The sequence below is a fragment of the Apiospora hydei genome, assembly GCF_038363865.1.
Source record: "Apiospora hydei strain CBS 114990 chromosome Unknown utg000002l_segment0_segment0, whole genome shotgun sequence".
NCBI classification, from domain to species: Eukaryota; Fungi; Ascomycota; class Sordariomycetes; order Amphisphaeriales; family Apiosporaceae; genus Apiospora; species Apiospora hydei.
The window spans coordinates 2,651,372-2,673,469 of record NW_027117361.1 but is presented as its reverse complement, the minus strand read 5'-3'; the positions used below and the strand labels follow the sequence as shown (position 1 = coordinate 2,673,469).

The 22,098-nt window shown below is 52.6% G+C and overlaps 2 protein-coding genes across 2 annotated transcripts; both read left to right on the top strand.

The window, feature by feature from the left end:
- Window positions 1–215: 215 nt before the first annotated feature.
- On the top strand, window positions 216–1,574 carry PG997_000845 (carbon-nitrogen hydrolase; the record flags this gene model as incomplete). Its single annotated transcript, XM_066805160.1, has 2 exons — window positions 216–329; window positions 612–1,574. Coding segments are annotated over 2 exons (1,077 nt in total), but the record flags the coding sequence as incomplete, so codon positions are not given.
- Window positions 1,575–20,539: 18,965 nt separating this feature from the next.
- Window positions 20,540–21,424, top strand: PG997_000844 (uncharacterized protein; the record flags this gene model as incomplete). Its single annotated transcript, XM_066805159.1, has 3 exons — window positions 20,540–20,794; window positions 20,961–21,088; window positions 21,184–21,424. 3 exons carry the CDS (start codon window positions 20,540–20,542, stop codon window positions 21,422–21,424), a joined length of 624 nt encoding a protein of 207 aa, XP_066674932.1.
- Between the last annotated feature and the right edge of the window lie 674 nt (window positions 21,425–22,098).

The window sequence follows — 22,098 nt, the reverse complement described above, 5'->3', positions numbered from 1 at the left end:
GCGGAGCCGACCTCCGAAATCCTCGGCCTAGTATCGCCGGAGTAGATTTACACCCCAACAACTCTGCTGTTACATCTAACGGACCAGTCAACACACGGGCAGCGACAGCTTCACAATCAGACGATTTACACTACCAACACCATATATTTCAAGACTAGAAATTGTTCGGTCATGGCCATTGCAGCAAGTAATCTCGACATCTCCCCGAGTCTAGCGATGACGTTAACCAAAAGCAGGCAGTGGGGCAGATTTGCTCGACCGCCTCCATGGCGCACAACCTGGAGCAGTGCGTGAGACTCGTTTCTAAGGCCGCTGCTGCTGGCGCGAAGGTACGTCCTTGGCTTTTCACGTAGGCCCTCAGCGGGTCATGGGACAGAAGTTGTGTCTGTTGTTCGTTATGCAACAGCACTCTGTGGGCCAGTCTCGGGCCGAGCCGAACGACCAGTCTCTGGAGCCCCTCCGAGCTCGAGGAACTCAAGTGGTGCCCCCTTTTACATACACGATACATATAGAGGGATCATAGGCATGGCTACGTCAAGCCATTGTGGGCATCTGGACGATTACTCCGAGTGCTCATGTACGCCTACTGACTGACCTGTCTTGCCAACCAGGTCCTCTTTCTGCCAGAGGCATCAGACTACATCGCCGCATCAGGCGCCGAGTCCCTCTCCCTCGCAAAACCGGTAGCCACTTCCCCCTTCGTGACCGGCCTCCAGTCCGCAGCCGCGAAGCATTCCCTCGCCGTGCACGTCGGCATTCACGTCCCCGTGCCCGTGTCCGCCCTCGCCAAGTCCTCCATCGTGAACCCCTTACTCACCGCGGCGCCCCAGCCATCAGAGGAGAGCAGTAGCCACAACGGCCCATCTGGTGGTGGTAATGCCTCGGTGGCAGAGACGGCAACGAAGCTCTACAACCGCACCATCTGGATCAACGAGGACGGCACCCTGAACGAAAAGGCCTCGTACGACAAACTGCACCTCTTCGACTACGCGACCCTGCACGAGTCCGCCAACACGCAAGCCGGCGCCGCCTTCACCCCTCCCTTCGCCTCGGCCCTGGGCCGTATCGGCAGCCTCATCTGCTTCGACCTGCGGTTCCCCGAAGCGGCGCTCTACCTGACCCAACCGCCGCTGCCGCCCGCCACGGCTTCCTCGTCGTCGTCCGCGCCGGCGCAGAAGCAGCACCAGGAGCCCGCCCAGATCCTGCTGTACCCGTCGGCCTTCACGGTGCCCACCGGCCGCGCCCACTGGGAGGTCCTGCTGCGCAGCCGCGCCATCGAGACGCAGAGCTGGGTCGTCGCGTCGGCGCAGGTGGGGCGGCACGGCGAGGGGGTGCGGCGGGTGAGCTACGGGCACAGCATGGTGGTGGACCCGTGGGGCCGCGTGGTCCTGGAGCTGAAGGGGGTGCGGGATGTCCGACGCCGCGCGGAGGAGGAGGAGGAGGAGGAGGCGAGCGGCGCGGAGGAGGTGCTGGAGGCGGAGGAGGGCGCGGTCGGGGAGATGGGACTGGTGGATATTGACTTGGGCGAGTGGGAGCGGGTGCGGCAGAAGATGCCGTTGGTGCGGAGAACGTGAGTTGCAGCAGTTTAACCTGTCTTGGAGAGAAGAGCGAAATGTGCTAACAGTGGTTCCTAGCGACGTATACTCCGAAATTTGATCTGGCGGGCAACAAAGCCACGTCTGGGAGGCTTCAATGGAGAATATTGGACATGCAAATCTGAACTGCGAAGCTAGACTGATGAGCCACTGCTATAGATAATGATGCGATATTGGATTATTAACTCAAAGACAGTCTCATCACGACGATATCAGCATTTGCCAATTCCTCATATGTGGATTGAGACAATAAGTATATGTACTCCTTGTTGAATCGCCCCTTACTGAGAACAGTCAATCGGGGGCTCTTCTCAAGCGAGCAACTTGTCAATATACAAGAGCTGCCATGTTAGAGTTTACGCCTCCAACAAGCGGACCGCGATGTCTAGCACGATTTCATAATAATAGGGGTCCGTCTCATCTCATGGACAATTTCAACTACAACTTCATGCACCGCCGTGTTACCAGTAGAAATACCTCCCTTTTTCTTATTAACACACTACATTACCCAATGCAAGATCAGTCTTACTGACGATGTTGATCATCACCACATAGGTCCAGAAATTCAGGGGCCCTATAAGACAGGAAAGATGAGCGAAGATCTGAACTCTATCACATGGTGGAGAGAAAGTGTGTGATTGCGTGTGCGTGTGTGCAACAGTCAAGCTGATTGTAGCGCAAAGATCAGCTTGCCCAGGAAAATCTCCAGCCGTCGGGAATAGCCTGTATGGGAGATAGCGTGGCCAGTAACGTAACACATGCATGCTCTGGTACGAGAACTTGATGGTCCCGGGTAATGTAGCCGGTGCTCGCTTTTTTCCACATTATCGACGATCCTGAATCTTGACAGCTGAAAAGTTCGGACGAGAATGATCTGAAGGGGGCAATGACGATCACTTCTCGACGTTGATGCACGGCAGGCGGATCTAGTCAACGGGGGCTCTCCGGTTGGAGTCTCGGAAGGAGGTCCGGAGTACCTGCTTTTTTCCTTTCTCATGCTCAGCTACCCGAACTGACGAACGCGTGCGGCAATAGAAACCCCTGCTGCTGCTCCGGTTATCTGCGTTACTTGTTCCGCATAAGCAATATATATGGGGAGATTTTCGATACATTGCCGATGACGGGATCAAAGGAAGGGAAGAGTGGGGAGATTGCCCGTTCGTCCTCTTCTCCCCTGGAGCTAAGGTAAGGATCCCGTCCCGTGTGGCATGGGATACAAACGCATAGGTCTAGGCCGGTCGGCCGGAACAGAGCATAAGTACATGATGAAGAATAACAAAGTCAAAACACGGGATATGGAGCCGAACGCTGCAGCAACTCAAGCGGCTTAGGGGGCCAGGGGGCCAGGGGGACGAGGCGAAACAGAGTCGCAGCAGAACTCGTAATTCCACGTGGTTTTCTAGCCTGTGGCTTCTTACTTTCGTTCGTCCGTTCCTTCTTTCGGTCTCTCTTTTTTCGATCTTCCTCATCTCGCGTCTCACATCATACAAGAAGAGATGGAGGGGGCGAAAACGATCAATCATCCCGATCGTACATGTGTATGCTTGTCTTCCCCTGCCGCGCCGGGTTTTAATTGGCACGAATGCGTTCGTTCCTCCGATCGGAAAACCCGTGTTGAACCACGCAGCAGCAAGCGCATATGCAGATGCAGGTCGGTTGCAAAATGCAGGGCCAGGGCAGGGTCAGCCTCGCCCCAAGCATTCGGAAGATTCTTACCAAGCCGCCGGGTAAAATGGAACACGGAACCAGGGAAATTTCGAAACTGAGGAGCTGAGTGTTAGAGAGAGAGCGCGCGCGCGTGCGCGGAAACCGTATACCGTATAAACTAGAGCAAACTAGATATCGCGGTTTGGTTTTCGTGTCGTAGCACCGCCTTTCCCCCGTAGCCAACAGGATAGTAGCGGAGCAGATCGACAGGAGGCTTCATACCGTCTTTCAGCTACACAAATAGCCACCTGCAGGGAGGGCCGGGAGAATCCTGTTTGGAGCTGGCAACGGCGGATTTGTTTGTGTAAGGGTGACGTTTCGGTGTATACTTTACTTTCCATATATGTGTATCGCAATGCGTGCTTCGTCTATACCCAGGAAGCACAAGAGGCAGTGCCGCGCACACAGCATGACTGTTTGCCGGAAGTCCCCGGGTAAGCTTGGCGAGAGAACCCTTCTGGAAGACTGGAAGAGGCCCAGAGGCAAGGATGATCTGGGAATCTTACCCTGTACAAGGGGTCGTTAGAGAGGGCGCGTTGGATGGTTGGTTAGCCATGTAGGACCGAATGACAACCCTTTCTCCTGCTTCTCCTCCTGTTCTACTGTATCAGAATGAAATGTGCATGCTCGTGGGGGGTTACGGGGGGACTGGCCGGGCCATCATCACCCCACGCGGCAACCACCTTCCTGCCCAAGGGATGATATATTTGTCAGCTTACGCATCTTACACTCGCTCGACCAATGCGGAAGCTGGATAGTCCAATTGCCATGGTCGGCGTAAGACTGTCAGATAAGTTCGGTCCCAGAGATGACGACCGCATTGTCCATCGCGGTCAATAATATCCAAGGATATCGAAGGTGAGGAGGGACAGGTCATCATCCTCGCCGCCGTCGCCGAGACGGAAGGGGTGGGAAACGAGGCTGTACACACCTGAAAAAGAGTGCACCTTGCTGATGGCATTACCTGGTTGGACGGAACCGGCATCTGGTGCTGTTTCTATTTCAGGGCTGGCTGCTTGGTAAAGGGCCTGCAGTAGCTCCAGAAGGGTACTTACCTACAGACCTAACTGCCATCAAACCCAATTGCTTCCTCCGGGAATGAGGGAGGGCGCACAATTTCGTCGAGTCATCACACAATGGCAAATAAACATCTCCAACGCCGTGCTGTACGCGTACGCCCAGATTGGCTGGGAAATACGAGCCGAGAGGGACGACAGGCAGTAAAAAGAACCATCCCTGACCCCCGAATTCGCCAAGGGGATACACACACACACTTCCCCGTGGCAGAGGCGTGGATGTTCGTTTGTCCATATATGTGCCTAGGTATGTATGGGGTGGAAAGGTTAAAAAAGAAAGGACATCGAAAAGAACGAAAGAGAGAGGTACATTTGATGCGATATTGCGGAGGTAGCCCGCTGGTACCGGTACTTTCGACGTACCGGTACGTGGTTCCTGAACATCCGCCCGCTCGCTCGTCTCGCCTCGCCTCGCCTCAAGCTCAAGCTCAAGCTTCAAGAAAGATGACGGATCACTTCTGGTCTTCCCAGTTCTGGCGACGACCGCGGCGCGACGCATCGGCTCGGCTCCTTGACAATTTGGATGGTGCAAAACGCAAAAGTAAGTCGCAAAAGCTAGCACGAGAGCTACGTGAATCTAGCCCGTACCTGCATCAATCGGCCAAAGGTGGCGCGCCACTGGCTGCTTGCATTTTGCGATTCCCGTATATATATATATGCCAGCAATTAATCTTGATCTGGCGCCGTCGCGAACAAACGAGAAAAATAAAAACAAAATAAAGAAAATAAGCCACAAGCGGGATCGCTAGCCGGCAACCCAGGTGCGTGTGGTGGCCCAACAAGAAAGTTCGTTTGGAAGAAGTACCTCCATACTTCATAATAAGTGAGTATGATTGCGCCGGGATTACGAGTCATCCTCAGCGCGAAAGAAGACGATTGATGATGGTGATCAGGGATGGACTGTGGGGAGATGGCCAAATTGGCACCATGCTCCTTCGGTCTGGTTGTTTCTTCTCGAACAAGTAAGAAGCTGGTTAGCGCAGGGTCGTTGGAGCGCTTCGGCTGACGGGGTATATCACCCGTAATGATGTTGGTCCGGGGGGGACGGAGTAGCAGCAGCAGCAGCAGCAGTATCTACATGTAGTATGTATGTAGTAGAGGGCAAGGAAGGAGAAGACTACTACGCCAGGTAAAAGGTACGACGATGCCCTTCTCGATTGGGGCGACCTAGCCGGGCGGTTGGTTCCGGGTCACGCATCCGACCCGAACCATGGAAACATCCAATGTTCCCTCTGGCGAATCTAACTGATACGTGATCTGACCTTGGACTGCAACTGCACGTCGTATGGGCCTGATGACCCGGATCAAAGCAAAGGAAAGCAGAGGGAAAAACATCAATCAATCCATTCTATACCGGCAGCGTGCTATAGTTTGCAGAGTTTTTCCCCCATGTCTTCTTCATTTTCTTTGCTTCTTCCTTCATCCTCGCTCCCCCCAAGTCCAAGTCCCCCTGTCTGTACATGCCATCTGCTTTTAGCGGCCTGCTTGACAAGTGAGTGGCCTCCAATTATTCTTTAGCGGTCGCGGACTTGTGACCGCCCAGCCGCCTTTCCCTTTCAAGTCAGCTCTTGTTGTAGCGACCCGAGAGTATGGTTTCCGGGAATCACCATGCGAGCTCCTTATTAACCTTGCATTAGCCTTGCAGTTGGCTCGACGCCCCCCTAGCCAGGAAAGTAGGGGATGTAGGCAAGTGGCAAGGTAGCTGTCATCCCTTATCACCGACAACGACAACAAAAATGTAAGTATGCAAGTAAATGTATACATGTAGTGTAGCTGGAATGGAGGGGGCATTCGATCGATGTGACCAACTGCCGGCGCGAAAACGAACGTCGGGCAATCTATTGCTTCAAGCAACCCGAGAAAAAAAAGACGTTGAAGAGAGAGGCTCAATCGTTTGACCTCTCTCGGCGCCGCGGAATTGCTGCTCTATCTCCCTGAGGCGCGGTTGGTAGTCAAGTAAAAAAGGAAAGAGAATGCGATTAGTGGTTGCACGAGAGAATTAAGTTTTTTTTTCTGTCGAAAGAATAAGCAGACGAATTATGACAGAATTGCGGGTTTTGAGTTTTGAAATATTGATGCTCTTGACTGGAATTCTTTTCTTTTTCTCCCCCTTGGATCGATCGCGCGAGATGAAATCTTAGCCAGCCCATATGCAGATGGATGCCGAGGGCCAATTGCCTCTGCATGTCTCTATTTTTGTCTCAGACAGGGAGACGTGTGGGAGAGGGGATGCTTGGACAATGCGCACGTCAAGAAAGTCTATTCGCCTTCAAGGAAGGGATGCCGTGGATGACATAGGCGCATCTGTTTGCATTTCCTCCTTCCGGATCTGCCATCCGGAAGTCTATCTTGTTTTTATTTCCCTTGGTGTCGCCGGGGGAAAAAAATTCTTCTCTTTGCTGTGGTAGCTGCTGCTTGGGCCTCAATTGGAGAGTCCGTTGGGTGACGTCTTGAAGCTGAAATTATTTCAACCGAGTTCCTGGTAACCTATAGAAAAGAAGCAAACAGTCGAGCCCCTGGCTGCGCTGAGGTAAACTTTCCCACCCTGATTTGTGCTGTGTAGAGGTGAAGAAATGTTTGCTCGCGTTATATCACTCTGGTCACTGCGAACTGTTTGCTTGAAAGATATATATGAATGTTTAATATAATTGGTTACTTCATTCTTTCCAGGCAGCGATCGGTGCGCTCTTCACTATACTCTCTAAATCAGGGGGTATCTTCTATCAACCTGGTGCCAGCCCAGCGACCAACCACATGGCTGACAACCCTTGAAACAGGAAATGAAAATCGCTTGTTGAATCAGGGTCGCTCTTCCTCCTCCCTGTTCCTTGCCACATACATTGTACAAGTGCCCAAACGACATTGACGATCAACCCAGAAACGTATCTGGGAACCCAATCCAAGCAATATGAGTACAGACTTCCCGCCATCAAGTGTCCTGTCCCCGTGTGGAGATCTGGATGGCCGAGTGGCGGGCAACAAAAAGAAACAAACAGAAAATCAAAGTCTATATGCAAACCAACCCCAGATTCTTTTCCCAGCCCAGTTCCCTTTTGTGTAAACCGTAACCAGAAACCCGTCGCAAAAGGGGGGGATCCCCATAAATTCCAATCATTGTGTGCTGTGACCACAACCGTAAAACCAATTCACGTGCTGAACTGAAAAAGGGTATTAAAACGTGTGACATGCGTGGAAGTAGCCATCATCAGGGGCGAAGACCAGTCGTGGTGGCGCAGTGGTAGTCGGGAGATGCACAGAGTATTGCCTGTAGCTCTCGCGGGAGTTGTGACTCCGTGGCGCAGGACCCCCAAGCATGCTGATCGGGAACGCGGAAATTGCGCAAACTCCCAAGAGCCCCGAGGCTTGGCCGAAAAAAAAGAGACACCGATCCCGTTCCCAGTCTATAATTAACGCCGTGATGAAAAACAAGTCCAAGATAGTTCGAAAGTGGAAGCGTGTGAGATCTGGTATCTCATTCCCTGCTGGATGCAGGCGGCAGCGAGCCGAAGTAGTGTATATCGTATCGGATCGGAAGATGGTGCATTAAAGGTATATCGGCATACTGCGACATTGCAGTCGAAAAAGTTGTTGTACAGTCGAAGCGCAAGCGATTAAGCACTAGCGAGCACACTCCACCGCTGGGAGCGGACACGCCAACAGTCGCTTCGGTGGAGCGGATGTTGATGTTGCGATATAATCGACAAAGTGAGGGTTGGCCAGGTTCCTCGTATTAGACATAGCATAGTAGTAGAGCCGGAGTCGTGATCGCATTGGTCAAAATTGCTCGTTCAAAGAGAATGCATTGAGACTCTTATGATGGCTTGGGGCGAGGAGGAGGCTTGGGCACACCAGTCGTGTCGTATGCACCGCGGCCCATGTTGGCGTAGCTCTGCATCTCAGTATCAAACATGGTAGTCTGTTTGAGGGATGTGTGCTGCTGAAACAAGGTCATGGTCAGCAAAAGAATTACTCCAACAACATAATGGTGCCTGCTCCCTTATAACGGGATTTCTCAGGTCGCAGCCGGGAGCCGTATAGGAAGGCATTTTTACCACTCCCCATCGAATTGGATTATGAAGCCAAGAGACAGGGTAGAGGCAAAGGACCAAAGGAAGCAAAGGGAAACGAGAGCATGTAGTCATCTCTCCCATGTGTGTGTGGCATGACTCACAAGTTTAGGCTTCGTAGTGCGACGAAGAAGATATGTACCTTGCGAGGCGCGGGATGTCGTGGGTTAGGATTGGCGAGGTTAAAGAGGCGATGATGCAGCAAGTGCAGGGGTTCTTGCGTCGTCGGGTAGTGGGTTGCTTTCAGTCAAAGTGCTGAAATTGTAGGGTGGTAGCCAATTAAGAGCTGATATAAGCACCGGAGGCGTCGAAGGGGATGACGACCAAGTTATATATCCGTGAGGATGTTGGCCGGCGCAGGTTGTCTGTCGGTTGCTGAGGCGGCTTGTTGGAAGCTCGTGAATATGAGACAGCAGATCGAGTATTGCTGGACGTCGGCTTTTTGGCGAGGGTCGCGCAAGTCTGGTCTCGGGAAGGAGAATGGATTATGAGGTCTCAAAAAAGAGAGCTGGATTATTGTCGTTGTCTTGGAACGATGCCAGGTGCGGCGGCTGCAAGTTTTGGCTGGGCTGAAGCAAGAAGCTGTTGCTGGAAATGCTGCTGTTGGCTGCTGCAGGTGGAGGAGTGGATCAAATCGCTTAAAGCAGTGTAGGAAGGAAGTGCGCTCGCTGGAACTGGTAGTCGTACAACAAGGGAGTGTCGGCGAGATATGTGAGTTCTTTTTGTCTTCAAATACAGGCAGAATAGCAATATATGAGAGAGGGAGCGGATGAGCGAGACTGGAAACTCTTATTGTACAAACAACCCGAAAGATGGTTTAGAAAAAACTCCTCTGAAATTGGGCCTTGGGAAGGGGGTCGAATTCCGTCTTATAAAAAGACATAAGGGCGTGTTGGCCTTTGAAGGGGGTGTGTGCGTTTCCAAGGGGAAGGAAAAGGGTGGTTCAATTTACCAGGCCTCAAACTGCGCGCATGTAAATGAGAGACCCAGCAGGTACCTGGCCGGCGCAGGGAACCACCTTGACAAGCCAAGTCAACCGCGGGTGCATGGGTAGGCCGGTTAGTGTACATGAGGATGCCCCGTTAGGTCGTTTGGGGCGTTCGGTACATGCTAACTTGGATGCTGATGCTGGATGCTGGATGCTGGATGCTGGCCCAGACCGAGCAGGGCAAGTAACAGTACAAGTACCACTACTTACAGCCGGGCTCCATGTCCATGAGCTGGACAACAAATTCAATGGGCCGGCCGGGCAGACAGACGTCAGTAGGATGGGACCCAGGTCGTCGCATCGCCCTATCGTACAACACGAAGAGAAAGTACCCCCCATACTGGATGTATTGATTGATGTACGCTCTTCCTTCCTCTAACTCTGCTTGAGCCTAGCTTTCCATAGTATCATCTGCAATGCACGGCGCTGCTGGTGCTGGTGTTGTTCCAATGGATGCTAGACCAATAATCGCTAGTAGGGAGAATTGGGAAAAAGAGACCCTTCCTTTGACTATGTTGACAGAACTCTCGACAAGACTAAACTAGCAACTCCCTAGACTCCAAAGTCCGTCACAGGATTGCATACTCTACCAGCAACAATTTACATTGAACATACATAGCCTTCAATTTGATGAAATTGACTGCACAGCGATCTTGCTTCTTGCCTCCATGTACATAACATACGCACTTAATGCTGAAATTGCACAGCAGTCCTGCCCCGTCATTGATACTCGGAGAGCTTCAAGTAGATGTGCAATGTCCACTTGCCTCTCTGGCTCCCTGCCCATGATGAGCAGTCACTTCGCTCGACTATTGAGCGCAGAAGAAGCAGTGTGTGGTTCGGGCCGGGGGGGGGTTGTTCAACAACAAAAGACGGAATTGTCCCTTCAAACTACAGTACAGTGGAGGAGACGCCTGTAGTTTAGTGGCGGCCATTTCCCTAGTGGGCCAGCCAGCCCGCCTAACGCTTCGCTCCGGTTGGGACAAGCATGGAGGGTAGGGACGGACAGGATAAGTCGGGTACGCGAGGTACCCGGTACCCAGCAAACTGAACCAGACACACCAAGACCAGACCGACAGGTCGCTCCCACACCCCTGAACATCGTGCTTCTGGCAGCAAGAGAATAATGCCACAGGGTTTGAAATGTCGTTCTGGGATTGTCCTACAGGCTAACAGGGATACGGGGGTGATCCTTTCGTTGTCGGTAGCCAGATCCACCTGGGTAATAATTCCCTTGCCCGACACGCTAGACCGGGCTCGCGCCCACTTTCGAATTTTTCTCGAATATTTTCTATCCCTTCCACGCTTCCACCATTGCTTCCATAGCAGGCCTCGCGATGAACAATGCTGCGAGGAGAGGAGCATGTCCACTTCCGTCGTCTGATGCCCAGCCTTGCTGAGTTTCGCAAGTGCCGTTGAGGTGGATTTGGGGCCAGACTGTTATGGCTCCATAGCGACAAGGTTAGTTCAGTAACAGCGTGTCATTGTCTCCAGACCTGCAGAAGAAACCATGCCGGGGGGACACGTCTTGATTGGCAATCTTTTCAAAGTTTTTGTTGGTTTCATCGGCCCAAAACTTTCTCTGCCGCGTGGGAAATGATACCTGGCTACAGAAAAGGAAAAGGCGATGCTCTCTGCTCTGTTGCTTGGGGAGGAAGGGGGGAAAACGACATGGGGTGCATACAAAGTTCTTGGGAAACGGTTCGATGGCGGGTCGGGGGGACTAGGGGAACGCGGAAGGCAGAATGCCTAGCTGGGTAATCAAAAGGTGCGAGATTGGGAAAACGAACGTGCCTTGAGTCTTGACGTATTGCCTGGGTGAGTCCGTCCGGTTAGTCCGACCGGCCATCGATCCGGTGGTAGTTGTTGTGGTCTGTCGAAGAGACTGGTAACATACGTTTTGGTGCAGTAAGTAGACCAACCGTATTCCGCTCGTATGATGGGTGGTGGTGGTGCTGCTGTTGCTGCTGCTGCTGAAGAAGAAAGAGAATTGCCGTGCTTTGCGCTTATTGCACCCTGCACTACTGCACACGTGCTGTCGGGTATGTCAGCCGCGCAGCTGAAAGCTACTATTTTGGGTTCATCGATGGGTGCTTGCGGGAGGGCTGCCAGTCAGAGAGCATCAGCGCGTCCGCTTCAGGCTTACTTGGTTGGGGGGTTCTTAGGGTCTGATGTGTTGGTGACACGGCGTCCATCCTGTCTTCGTTCCGAAGCCCACTTTTGGGGAGACGTGCGACTAGCCACTGCAGATTCCATCCTTCGGCAGTGGCACAGAGACATTGGAGAGAGACTGAATCCGTACCAAATAGTCCGGTAAGAGCGTTACGCCACGAGAATACTATGCTGCCAATACTACGCGCTCTACAGTGACGATTCCAGAGGTCGAATATAGAATACGGAGTTGGTGCTGTGAAAGGAGGCACCGCATTCGATAATGTCTATTCTTAGTTGCATGACATACATGGTGGTTGCTTGCAATATCGCCATGGCCCAAATCTCTGGGAATGTATCAGGCGCAGGAGAAGGACTGGGACCTCTATTCTTGCAGTCGTTCCTGACTAGGTATGCAGTGCACGCATGCTCCAGGGTTTCTGACAGCATGGATCGTGGGTTCAGAATATGTTTCCTGTATTGTGCCTGGCTCTGGCAAACGCAAAGGTGCCACGAAGACAATGTCTGTCGGATGCAATGGAGCAACAAAATGATGAAGAGCTTCGTATATCTTATGAGATGTGCCTTTTCCCGATGGTTCCCGTCACCGATTTCCCTACCTTTGACGTCGGGATGGGACGGTGGTTTGATACCACCTTGGAGGGAGGCATCGAATGGAGGGGGAGGGCTGACACAGCAAGGAAGAGTCGGCTTCCAGCTCCCGCGTACCCATAGGGGCCAATGACAGCTACATACTCTGTGTCCTGCGGGTTATGCCGTTGAACATGCAAGTGAGTCAAATATAGTATAGACCTCCGCTGATGCAATTGCATCCGATGTTTGACTCGGCACCGATGGGAACTGCCAAATCGATGGTGTCGTCACGAATAGGGGAACGAGGGCAAGATGCGTAAAAAGTACGTTGCAGCTCTTGTCTAGTCCGTTTTGGCGCCCGCGTCCGTGGAATATCACGTAAGCATCTGACTAACAACCACCACTTATCTGTGACGTTGGAGGGACATAGTAGTATCAAGAGCACGCACTTGCTACTCTAAACATGAGGTGGTTGTATTGCGATGAGCACGTCAGCAACCCAGTCGTCGTAGTAGCGATTAATGAACAACGCGACTCGATCTTGAAGCAAAGCGATCACCGTGTAGGGTCGCTGCGCTAAATTATCGATGTTTCAGCCGGTTGAACGATCCTCATTGGTACGTGCATAGGCAGGCATATGCGAGCAATGCCTGGCGGATCTCAGTATGGCAATGACGACGACGTGGTGTAGCACTTGGCGGCCAAGGCAGAGTTGGTAATGTACAGACAAAACAGAGTCTGCAACCTTTCGAATGTTATGCTACGGTTGCAGTGAAGAGGCCATGCCACCATCGCTCAATACCACCACTTTCGAAGCGGGGCATCCCACGCTCGGCCGGTTCGTCTGAACCACTCGTACTGCAACTGTTGTCTTCGACGAGTTGCCCGAAACAGCCACTCAACGCTAGAGATTCAGTTCAGTCGTGAAGCATCACCTAATGGAACTAACACCAGTTGATCTTCATGAGTATAAGACACCAGAAAATGCTGCGAGTCCAGCGGGGCGGCGTCCGCCACCCGCCCTCGGAATACGGACGAGGCACCGCCCACGATGTTATTGTACGTGTAGGTGTTACCGAGCTGCTCGCTTTGCGATTCGGAGATTAGCGGACCGGACCGGGCTTATGGCACTGCGATCCGGCGTCGTCATGTATGTACAAAGCCCGTACGGTAACCAGTCAACCCAGCCGACTGAGGTAGGACGGAATCTGGGAGTGCGCTCGTCTTCCGAAACAAGCTTAGGAATGGACGGGACGTCTGAGATGCTGGTTGTCCCGTGTCGGGTGCCAATACGATACTTGTGCAACTCGAACGAATGTAGCATACGGGCGTAATTGCGGCATGTCGCCAAACGGGGTCCCTTCCGTAGGCCGTTTGCAGAGCCAGAAAACCCCATCATTGGCCCCCGTTCACATAGCAGGCGATGATGCCCCTTAGTATGCAAGCTTGACAAAACGGACGGGCCCGGGAGAACCAACCACGTCAGCGTTCAACAAGACAAAAGGGGCAATGGTGCTCGCATCGCTCGCTCAAGCTCAACTGGGGTGCGTCCTCCCACACCGTTGCAGATCATATAGAAACAAACAACGCGATCACGAAGTTCCATGTCGCTGGGAGAACATCCAGGTCCCAGCCACCCAGCCCCCTAGGTTAGCCTCAAGGTTAGCTCCGTCACCCCAAGGCAGGTAACCGAAAGGGGGTATTTTGGGGGCTTCTAGAAGGCTGCTGCATGCGGGTTGGGCTGGCTTGAGGCCCGATTAACGAGGATTTGACGTTCTTGGTTCAATGGTCACTGAATGGATCAATTGGATGTGTCAATGACATAGCGCGCCGTACCTGTACCACCCATCTCCACTCGCATGGATGATGGAACACCCGGTCACAAAGATCTTAATTCCAGAAGAAGAAATTTCCTGATTACTCAAGTACCTTAAGCTACGGGATGTATCCATTGACAATACGCCTTCGGCAATTTCCCAACATTCTTCGGAGGGCATCCAAGCTGCGTTTCCCTGGCTGAGAGAGGCTCTGACAAGAATGCAGTCCATCCACCAATAACCGGCGATAGCGATCACTCATCAGAGCATGGGTCTTGTTCTTGTCCTTCCTTTGGACCATTTGTTTGCGAAGGTGCGGTGGCCAGGGAGAGATGCACCATCGGACCTCTAGATGCTTGCGAACCAGACACGAGCTGCCAACGGAAAAGGAGGCCGCGGGATCTGTCAATTGATAGTCGGAGGCGTAAGCTTCTTCCACCCGACTTCCATGTTCTCCAATCTATTTCCTCGCGCGCCGTAATATGTACATAACCGTACCCTGTTTACACTAGGAGGCAAGTCACAGGACTAGTAGGTAGCAGAGGGCAGCCCTTTGCCAGTGCGTTTGGTATGACCTTCTGTAAGCATTGACTGATCGATCTGGCTTCGCAATGGCCCAGGTGCTAAGCCTCGTTGTTGTTGTATGGCATGAAGGAGTTTCCCTTGTGTTGAGTTATCAGTCACGCGCCAAACCCGTCGAAACTCCTTGCGCTGCTTGACCCTGACCTTGATCTTGGTGTTGAAGGGCCATGGGCATTGAACGACTGCTTTGGGGAAAGTAGACGGTACTTCCAGCTCTGTAGTAAGAGTACATACTTTACCTTCATTACCTAACCTAGGCTGGTAATGTAGCTTGGGAGGGAGGGATGAGCGAAGCCTTTCTGAGCACCCGCGCCTTGTTCCTGCATTAGCCAAGCTCGGGGAAGCTCCACATAGTCTGCATTGTAGTCAAGTACCTAGTCAAAAATAGGCATGAAACAGGGGAAATTATTGCCTCTAAGAGGACAAGTAGCTACATGCTGGCAGCGGATCGATCAGCCGCGGGTCGAGGTGCCACGAGAACATTGATGGGAGCCGGCGGCGAGATGGCTCTCGACAACTCGTATTGATACCATGCAGGGGAACAGGGCCTCATGTTGCTCGCCATACCTCTATTCCCATAGGTAGGCCGGCTTTGGCACGACGAGGGGGATTGGCAAGGCTCGGTGAGAGGGCTCACATCTGATGTCCTGTACATGATTGGCCGCAGCGGCAGACCGTTTGAGACTTGATGGGGCGAGAGTGGTGAAAAAGGTTTATTCCGACAAGGCACTGAGTGGCTACAGGCATCCGCAGTCGCAACGCGATGAGTTCATAACATCAAGTCGAAACGCCAATTAATAGTGGACTTAATGGATGACGAGCACGCATGCATCGTCCAATCGTCAGGTGATGAAACAACGACACATTGAATGGTTCGAGCGAATCGCAAGCCCATGGCAATATCGCGTTCTTTCATTGTCTCGGCGTTAGCCAATTGCCTCAGACAGTACTCCGTAAGCTAAGCGCAGAGACTCTCTGCCATCAATAACCTTTACTAGTGGTGAATGACGCCGGGATGTCTGATTAGCCAAGCCGCATACGACCTACCGACGCTGAACGCAACGTGACGCAGTTGGGCAGCCTAACCTCAAGCCCTACTGCATATCCTGCATCCTACATACCACATAACTACTTACATACTTACTTACATATGGACAGCCAGCATGGAGGTGTGCCGCTATACCGATAGCGCGACCACATGTCGTCTTCATCGTCATCCCACCTACTTCTCATCCTATGTACTCTGGCTGGTCTACTGTATCTCGGTGGATAAGGTGCTTACATGTCTTACATGCTGGTATAGCATGGTAACGTGTGTAAACATACATACTGGCGAATGTAGACCGCCAAAGACACCATGCCGAATCCACTCGACTACGCCGACACGTCAACGTACATACCTACGTACAACATTCTCTGCATGTAAGAGACTTTTCTTCGGACCGAGCGACCGCCTAGGGGACAGATTCATCTTGTACGATACACACAGACTCGACAGGCCCTCGGCATTCAATCTTTCTAGAAGGGTTCTAACGCTTCCATGCCCACTGAATTGGAATTGCAGCTAACGGCTATTGTTGACAACATACCCACTACCGCGTGGAGCGCACCAGGGAGCCGAAGAAGTAAAGGAGTTGCCGGCCTCCACGATGGCTTCTAATCTCCAGGTGACAGCCGGCGGTCCCTTCGAACACCAGCTATTTTCCATAAGGCAGGGCCATCATCTCCATACATGGCAGGGAAGGACCGCCTTGATCTGCTTTGCTGAAGAAAATGGCCTACCGAGCCGCCTAATGTTCGGGCCTACCTTGAGGATGGGTCTGTTGTGTACTCATTACCTATGCACTATCCAAGGACTTACTATGCATGCATCATGCATGCTTTAGCAGATGCAGGTAGGATCGCTGTGTCAGTACTTTTCTCAACAGACACAATTCAGGGTAATTCATCAAGGGACAGGACGGGAGTATGTATCGTCGTCCTCTGCGGTGAAAGAGATAGGAGGGGAGGGGGCTTCGAAACGTTCATCCCACACCGCTGAGCTGCCTGTAGCTATATCATGGCAAGATAAGGTTCCAGGTGTCAGCTGCCGCCTCGCGAATCCTGAACGTATAAACAAAACAGGCGCCATGTACTTGTGTAACGGTGTAACCGTACATGTGACTGTAGCGATGCCGTTACGGAGATATCGCTGCCGGTGTTGGTATGTGGGCTGGATGTATTAGGTCAGGACCCCTATGTCTCTCTTTTCTGCTGCTTCTGCCGGGGTGACGTGGTGACGTGGTGACCAGAAGACGAGGGTCACAAGAAGCTTCTCTCCACCTGCAGGACAAGGGACTGGGACTGATGTACCGGATGTACTGCATGCAGTCTAGCGAGCAGCAGTAGCGAGCCCAACGGGAATGGGTTTGTTTTCCCTCCAATCCATCGTACCTATCCGTTCCAACCTAGCGAGGAAGCCTTCCAGAAGGCTTTCCAGAAGGCTTCCGCCCTTCCTTCCTTCCGTCCACTTCTAATTCTAGGTAGCCTCTAGCTAGCTTCGGAGCGAGGCTCCACTGCACCTTTCCCCAGCCACGTTGCATTGATAGCTTGGTACTGCTACTACGGTACCTAACCGTCCTGCATGACCCCCACTGGTTAAGCATTGATCTCAGAGAACAAAACCCATTGTTTACTCGACCGAAGTACACCGACCTCCATGCAATCAAGACATGCTCAGCCGAGGTGTAGGAGGTGGCCTCTGTTCGACTGTCTGTGTGTGGTGGTATTCGACTTGCGTCTGAGCCATGCCACCCATCTGCGTCCATGCAATCCGGCACTGGCGCACGATTCCGCCGATCTGGGGTTTTCTTCTTCTTCGCAGATCAGAAGAGAACGACGCGAGAGCACGTGTGCAAAGAAACCCGAAAAGAGGAAGTTACATCAAATGCAAAGCAGCCCGACACTGACACTGACATCTGCATGTACCTGCCGTCCGCTTTCTAGCGTCCGCCAGTAGCAACGCGGTACATGTAGCAACGCAGCAGGGGGGAGAAGAAGTGTCAATCGAATCTTTGGCCCTCCGACTGTACCTCGTGGCGCCGTCACCGGGGAATCGTCCCGAACCCTAGCACCTGAAACCAACTCTTACACGTACCAGTATTCCGATATTACCGTACTGCTATTGACATCTCGCTAATCAGATAGGAAAATTTTTCCCTTTCCCTTGGGTCGCCTATAGCAAACACCCTGGGCCACGCCCGGGGCATCGGACCCTAGCTGCCTAGTGAGGAGCCCCCGGGCGTCAGAAGGCAAAAAGTTTTCCATCCTGAACCAAAGGACGACGGTGGAAGGGATGATCTGCGGCTATGCAGGCCGATGGACTGATATTGACTGATATTGGGATGAACGGGGATGGGTTTGGCCGAGCTATCTGCTAGGATCTTCCTGGAAGTGACACGTTTCGGGATGCGGACTCGTTCCCCGTCGCAGCCCGTCTGGACGGCCTCGCCTCCACGGCTCAATGCCGTCCCTCTGCCTGCCAAATTTCGGGTGGTCGAAAAGGCTGCCTGCCTAACCCACCCATTTCTTACGACGTGAGCACGATTGTGAAATCACAATCCCATGCCCACACACCACACGGACTGGTCTGCTCCCCAAACGGGCCCTGGGAAAGCCCACATGTCTTTGTTTTCGACCCCTGGGCGCCATAATAAAACCAGCATCAGCCTTGTTTGAGAAGCTGCTCACCAACGACATATTGATGCTACCAGAAGGTGTGGGTAAGGTGGACCATGGCGATTCTCGGTGAACCGCGATTTCTCACCTTGAACCAGAACCGTAGCCCCCCTGCACGAGAGGCCATATTCGGACTGATTGGAAACATTATTGCCAATCCCCGTCGACCTGGGCAATGGATCAGATTGCCAGATGGGTGACCGCCAATGCCGCCCAATGTGACCCGGCACACCGGCGGTCAATCCGAACGAATCCAATAATTTTCCTTGGACCTGGGGGCCTCGGGGCTCAATTCGCTTCCACCGCAGCGGGATGTTGAGCCTGCATCCCGCCCCTTTTGTTCCCACGGCCAGTCCGCTCCAAGGTTTACAGGCCTACAGCTGTGGTTTGTAATTGGCGGTCTACTGTCACTGATACTGCTGGGTGATGTCACACAACGTATGTTCTGGTATGGTATTGTGTTCTACATTTGCTATTTTCGATTGGACTGTCTCGCCAAAACTCCTCTGTGCGATGCAAAACCTGTTTGCCTCCTGCAGATGGATGGCCTTTTCCACGTGGCTTATGCAAGGGCAGAGGAGACACCATTACCGCTCAGTCCAATGAGAAAAATCGTCTGTCGCTTTGGAGTTTTGTCATTTTGCCCGACCTTCCGTCATACCAATCGCACATGCACATACGAGCTGTGATCATAGGGCTTCCCTTGGACCGTTCAGCTTCGAGGGATCGGGAGAGTACAAGGCCTGGCTGAGAAAGCGGAAGCCGGTAGGTAATACGAATTGGAGCAATCTACAACGAACGGCAGTGCTGCAACCACCATTGTATGACATTGCATGCCATTCAGATTCCGATCCAACAGGACGTCTGCCCACATCCCTACCTACTTACTTAGCTACTACTCCTTAGTAGGCCTAACTGCTATCGGATGCACATCTTGCAAGCTACCACTGGCTTGCCAACATCACTTTTTACCAAGTCAGAACTTCACCAAGGTCGTTTGAAGTTTTTTTCTTCTTCTTCTTCTTCCCGCAGCTGAGTTTGTTGCGATGCTCCGGGGTGCTCGGTTATTGCTGCCTAACCTCAACAAACTGGACCCTGATGAAGCAAGAATCGTTCGTTAGCTGATGGATAACTACGTGTCGTGCAGCTTGTTCATGTAGGAAGATGGATTTCGACGTTATATACGAACCACAGAAGCCCAACCAGCAAATGCCTGCCTGCCTGAACTAATGTAGCCCACGTGCCCCTGGCATGTGTGAATTATTCTCAATGATTTTTTCCATAAAACTTTTATTAAAGAAAGACTGGCGCCCGCGGCGGGTTCGTTGCCTGTCCAAGACTCGGCGCGCATGCACTTGTCGCAGCGGATGTAGCGGTACAAACGCGCTGTCGAGACTATCCATCTGGCTAATGCAATGCAAGCAGCGCGCACGTATGACTCACATTGTATCATCCTTTTGATTTTGGACTTTGGAAAGGGCGCAAGAGAGCCAATAGGTACGTGAAGGCGGTCGGTGTAAGTGCAGGTCTGCGACGAGACGCGGGCAGACTGCTGCAGACTGCTGCAAAATGCCTGCAAAATGCCTGCTCAGCCCCTCATCCAGCTCCCTGTCAAGCGCCCAATGAAGTGGGCAAGCCTGATGTGGCAGCTCTGATTTGGCCGTGGCCGTGGCTTGCCGGCAGCTTTTCAGCAGCCTCGCCCCCGCACTCGACCAGGCTTGACTGCACTGGACTGGGGGAAAAAGGAGCTGCTCTCTGCAGTAGTGAGCAGCACGAGCAGCACAAGCAGGCTCTCGCTGCTGGTGCCGGCCAGCAATCAATCAATCAATCGAAGCCAGCCAACATTCATTCGACCGACTCCGACCTCCTCCTCCTCCATCACCGCCCGCCCCACTAACCCTCACCTCGCAAGACCAGAGACGCCTACCGCGGCAACAACCTCACCATTGATCCCATCCATACGCTGCAGCATTAGACACGCACCCCCCTGCGCTCTATCGGCTGCACACACCTCACGATAACGTGTCACCTGATTCGTTGCCCCCTCACAACCGGCCGAACAACGCATACGTAGCGTGCGTAGTAGGAAGGCAGCAAAGCAGCAGCCAAAGCAGCAGCCAAAGCAGCCAAAGCAGCAAGCCAAGCAGCAAGCAAGGAAGCGACCAAGCGAGCAAGCACGACAAACCCACTCTCACACAATCCGACCGTCGTCGTCCCGTCGTCTCCCTCCTCAACAACACACGCCATGTCGATCATACAGCAGCACACCTCGGCGTCCCTGAGCGATGCGTGGCGCACCATCAACATCGACGCCCTGGACCCGGACTCCTCGCAGAACTTCGACACCACCACGCTCCACCCGCCGCTCCCCGAGATCAACGAGGCTGACGTCCGCCAGCTCAATGCCCAGGTCCGCCAGCTGCTGCGTGGCGGTGACGCCGAGGGCGCCCTGCGAGGCTGCCTAGAGACGCCTGTCTACAATGGCTCCGAAAGTGCCAAGGTATGATGACGATGCTTCCTGCTCTTCGCCCTTCAATGTTGTCCGGGACATCCAACCCCTATTGTCCTATCTGCTACGGCTACCGGTGATAGGGGGGAGGAAGGATATGGAGGATGTGTAGAACCAAAAGATAGCTAGCTGACCATGGTCTTGCACAACACTATAGGAAGCGCACCTACAGACCGTCACTGAGGTCCTTCAGTCGATAAAGGCGAGCGACATGTCGCCGATGCTGGAGCGCATCCACCAGTCCCCAGGAGGCAGTGAGCTGCTGGACGTCCTGATCAAATACCTGTACGTGGCCAGAATCACTTTTGAACGGGGGACCATCCTCTTGTTTCTTTGTTCAGAGAGAGCATATGACTTACTGACGAACTATCGAACTACAGGTACAAGGGCATGGCAGCCTCTGCCGGAGCCAGCGGTGCTCCTCGGGCGGCCGGAAGCCGGACCCCGAGCACCCTGACGCCTCAGCAGACGGGCTTCAGCCAGGTCGGTTCGCGGCCCGGCTCTACCAACGAGTCCACAGGTGCCGCCATGAGCGTGATCCTGAGCTGGCACGAAAAGGTCATCGAGATCGCGGGCTTGGGCAGCATAGGCCGATGCATGACCGACTGGCGCAAGGTTTGAGCATAGACAGCACATATTTTAGACTGGATGGCAGAACCTTAACGAATTAAATGTTACATGATATATTCTGGTGCCGAGTACGCCTCTCAGGGACGACTTACCAAGATGAGTGAAACTGCGTTTGAAATGCAATTCGGATCGTAATCGTGGTGCCGGCTATCTGATATTCTGTAGGATAACGTCTTCAGTCATTTGCATATCCAGGGGTGCATCACACATTAGCCCCTCATGCGGAGAAATTGACTTTATTTCACTTCTATGATCACCAGAGATTGTGTCATTTTATTTTTGTCAAACTACTCACGATGGTAGCTATATTGTTGCGTTAGCCAGCCATTCGTACTATTTATATTTAGTAAGCCACGTCTCGACGGAAACAGGGTCTACGGTCATCATATCATGTAGTCGGGTAATAATCACCTCGGCTAGTAGTCGATGTAATAACATAAGAGGAATGCGCTGAAAAATCGTCGACATACTCTGTCCGAGATTCAAAATAAATTATAACCATATATAGTAACGAGTTTGCTCGTCTCCCCTTATCCGAGAAACTGTCTTAATTGAGATGCTGAGAGCCCGTCTTCAAGTTACCTCGTCTTCCACTACAGAAATATCTTACTCCCACTAGTTCTAATTGTGATGATACATCTAGTACTTCATTGTCTCTCCATTTC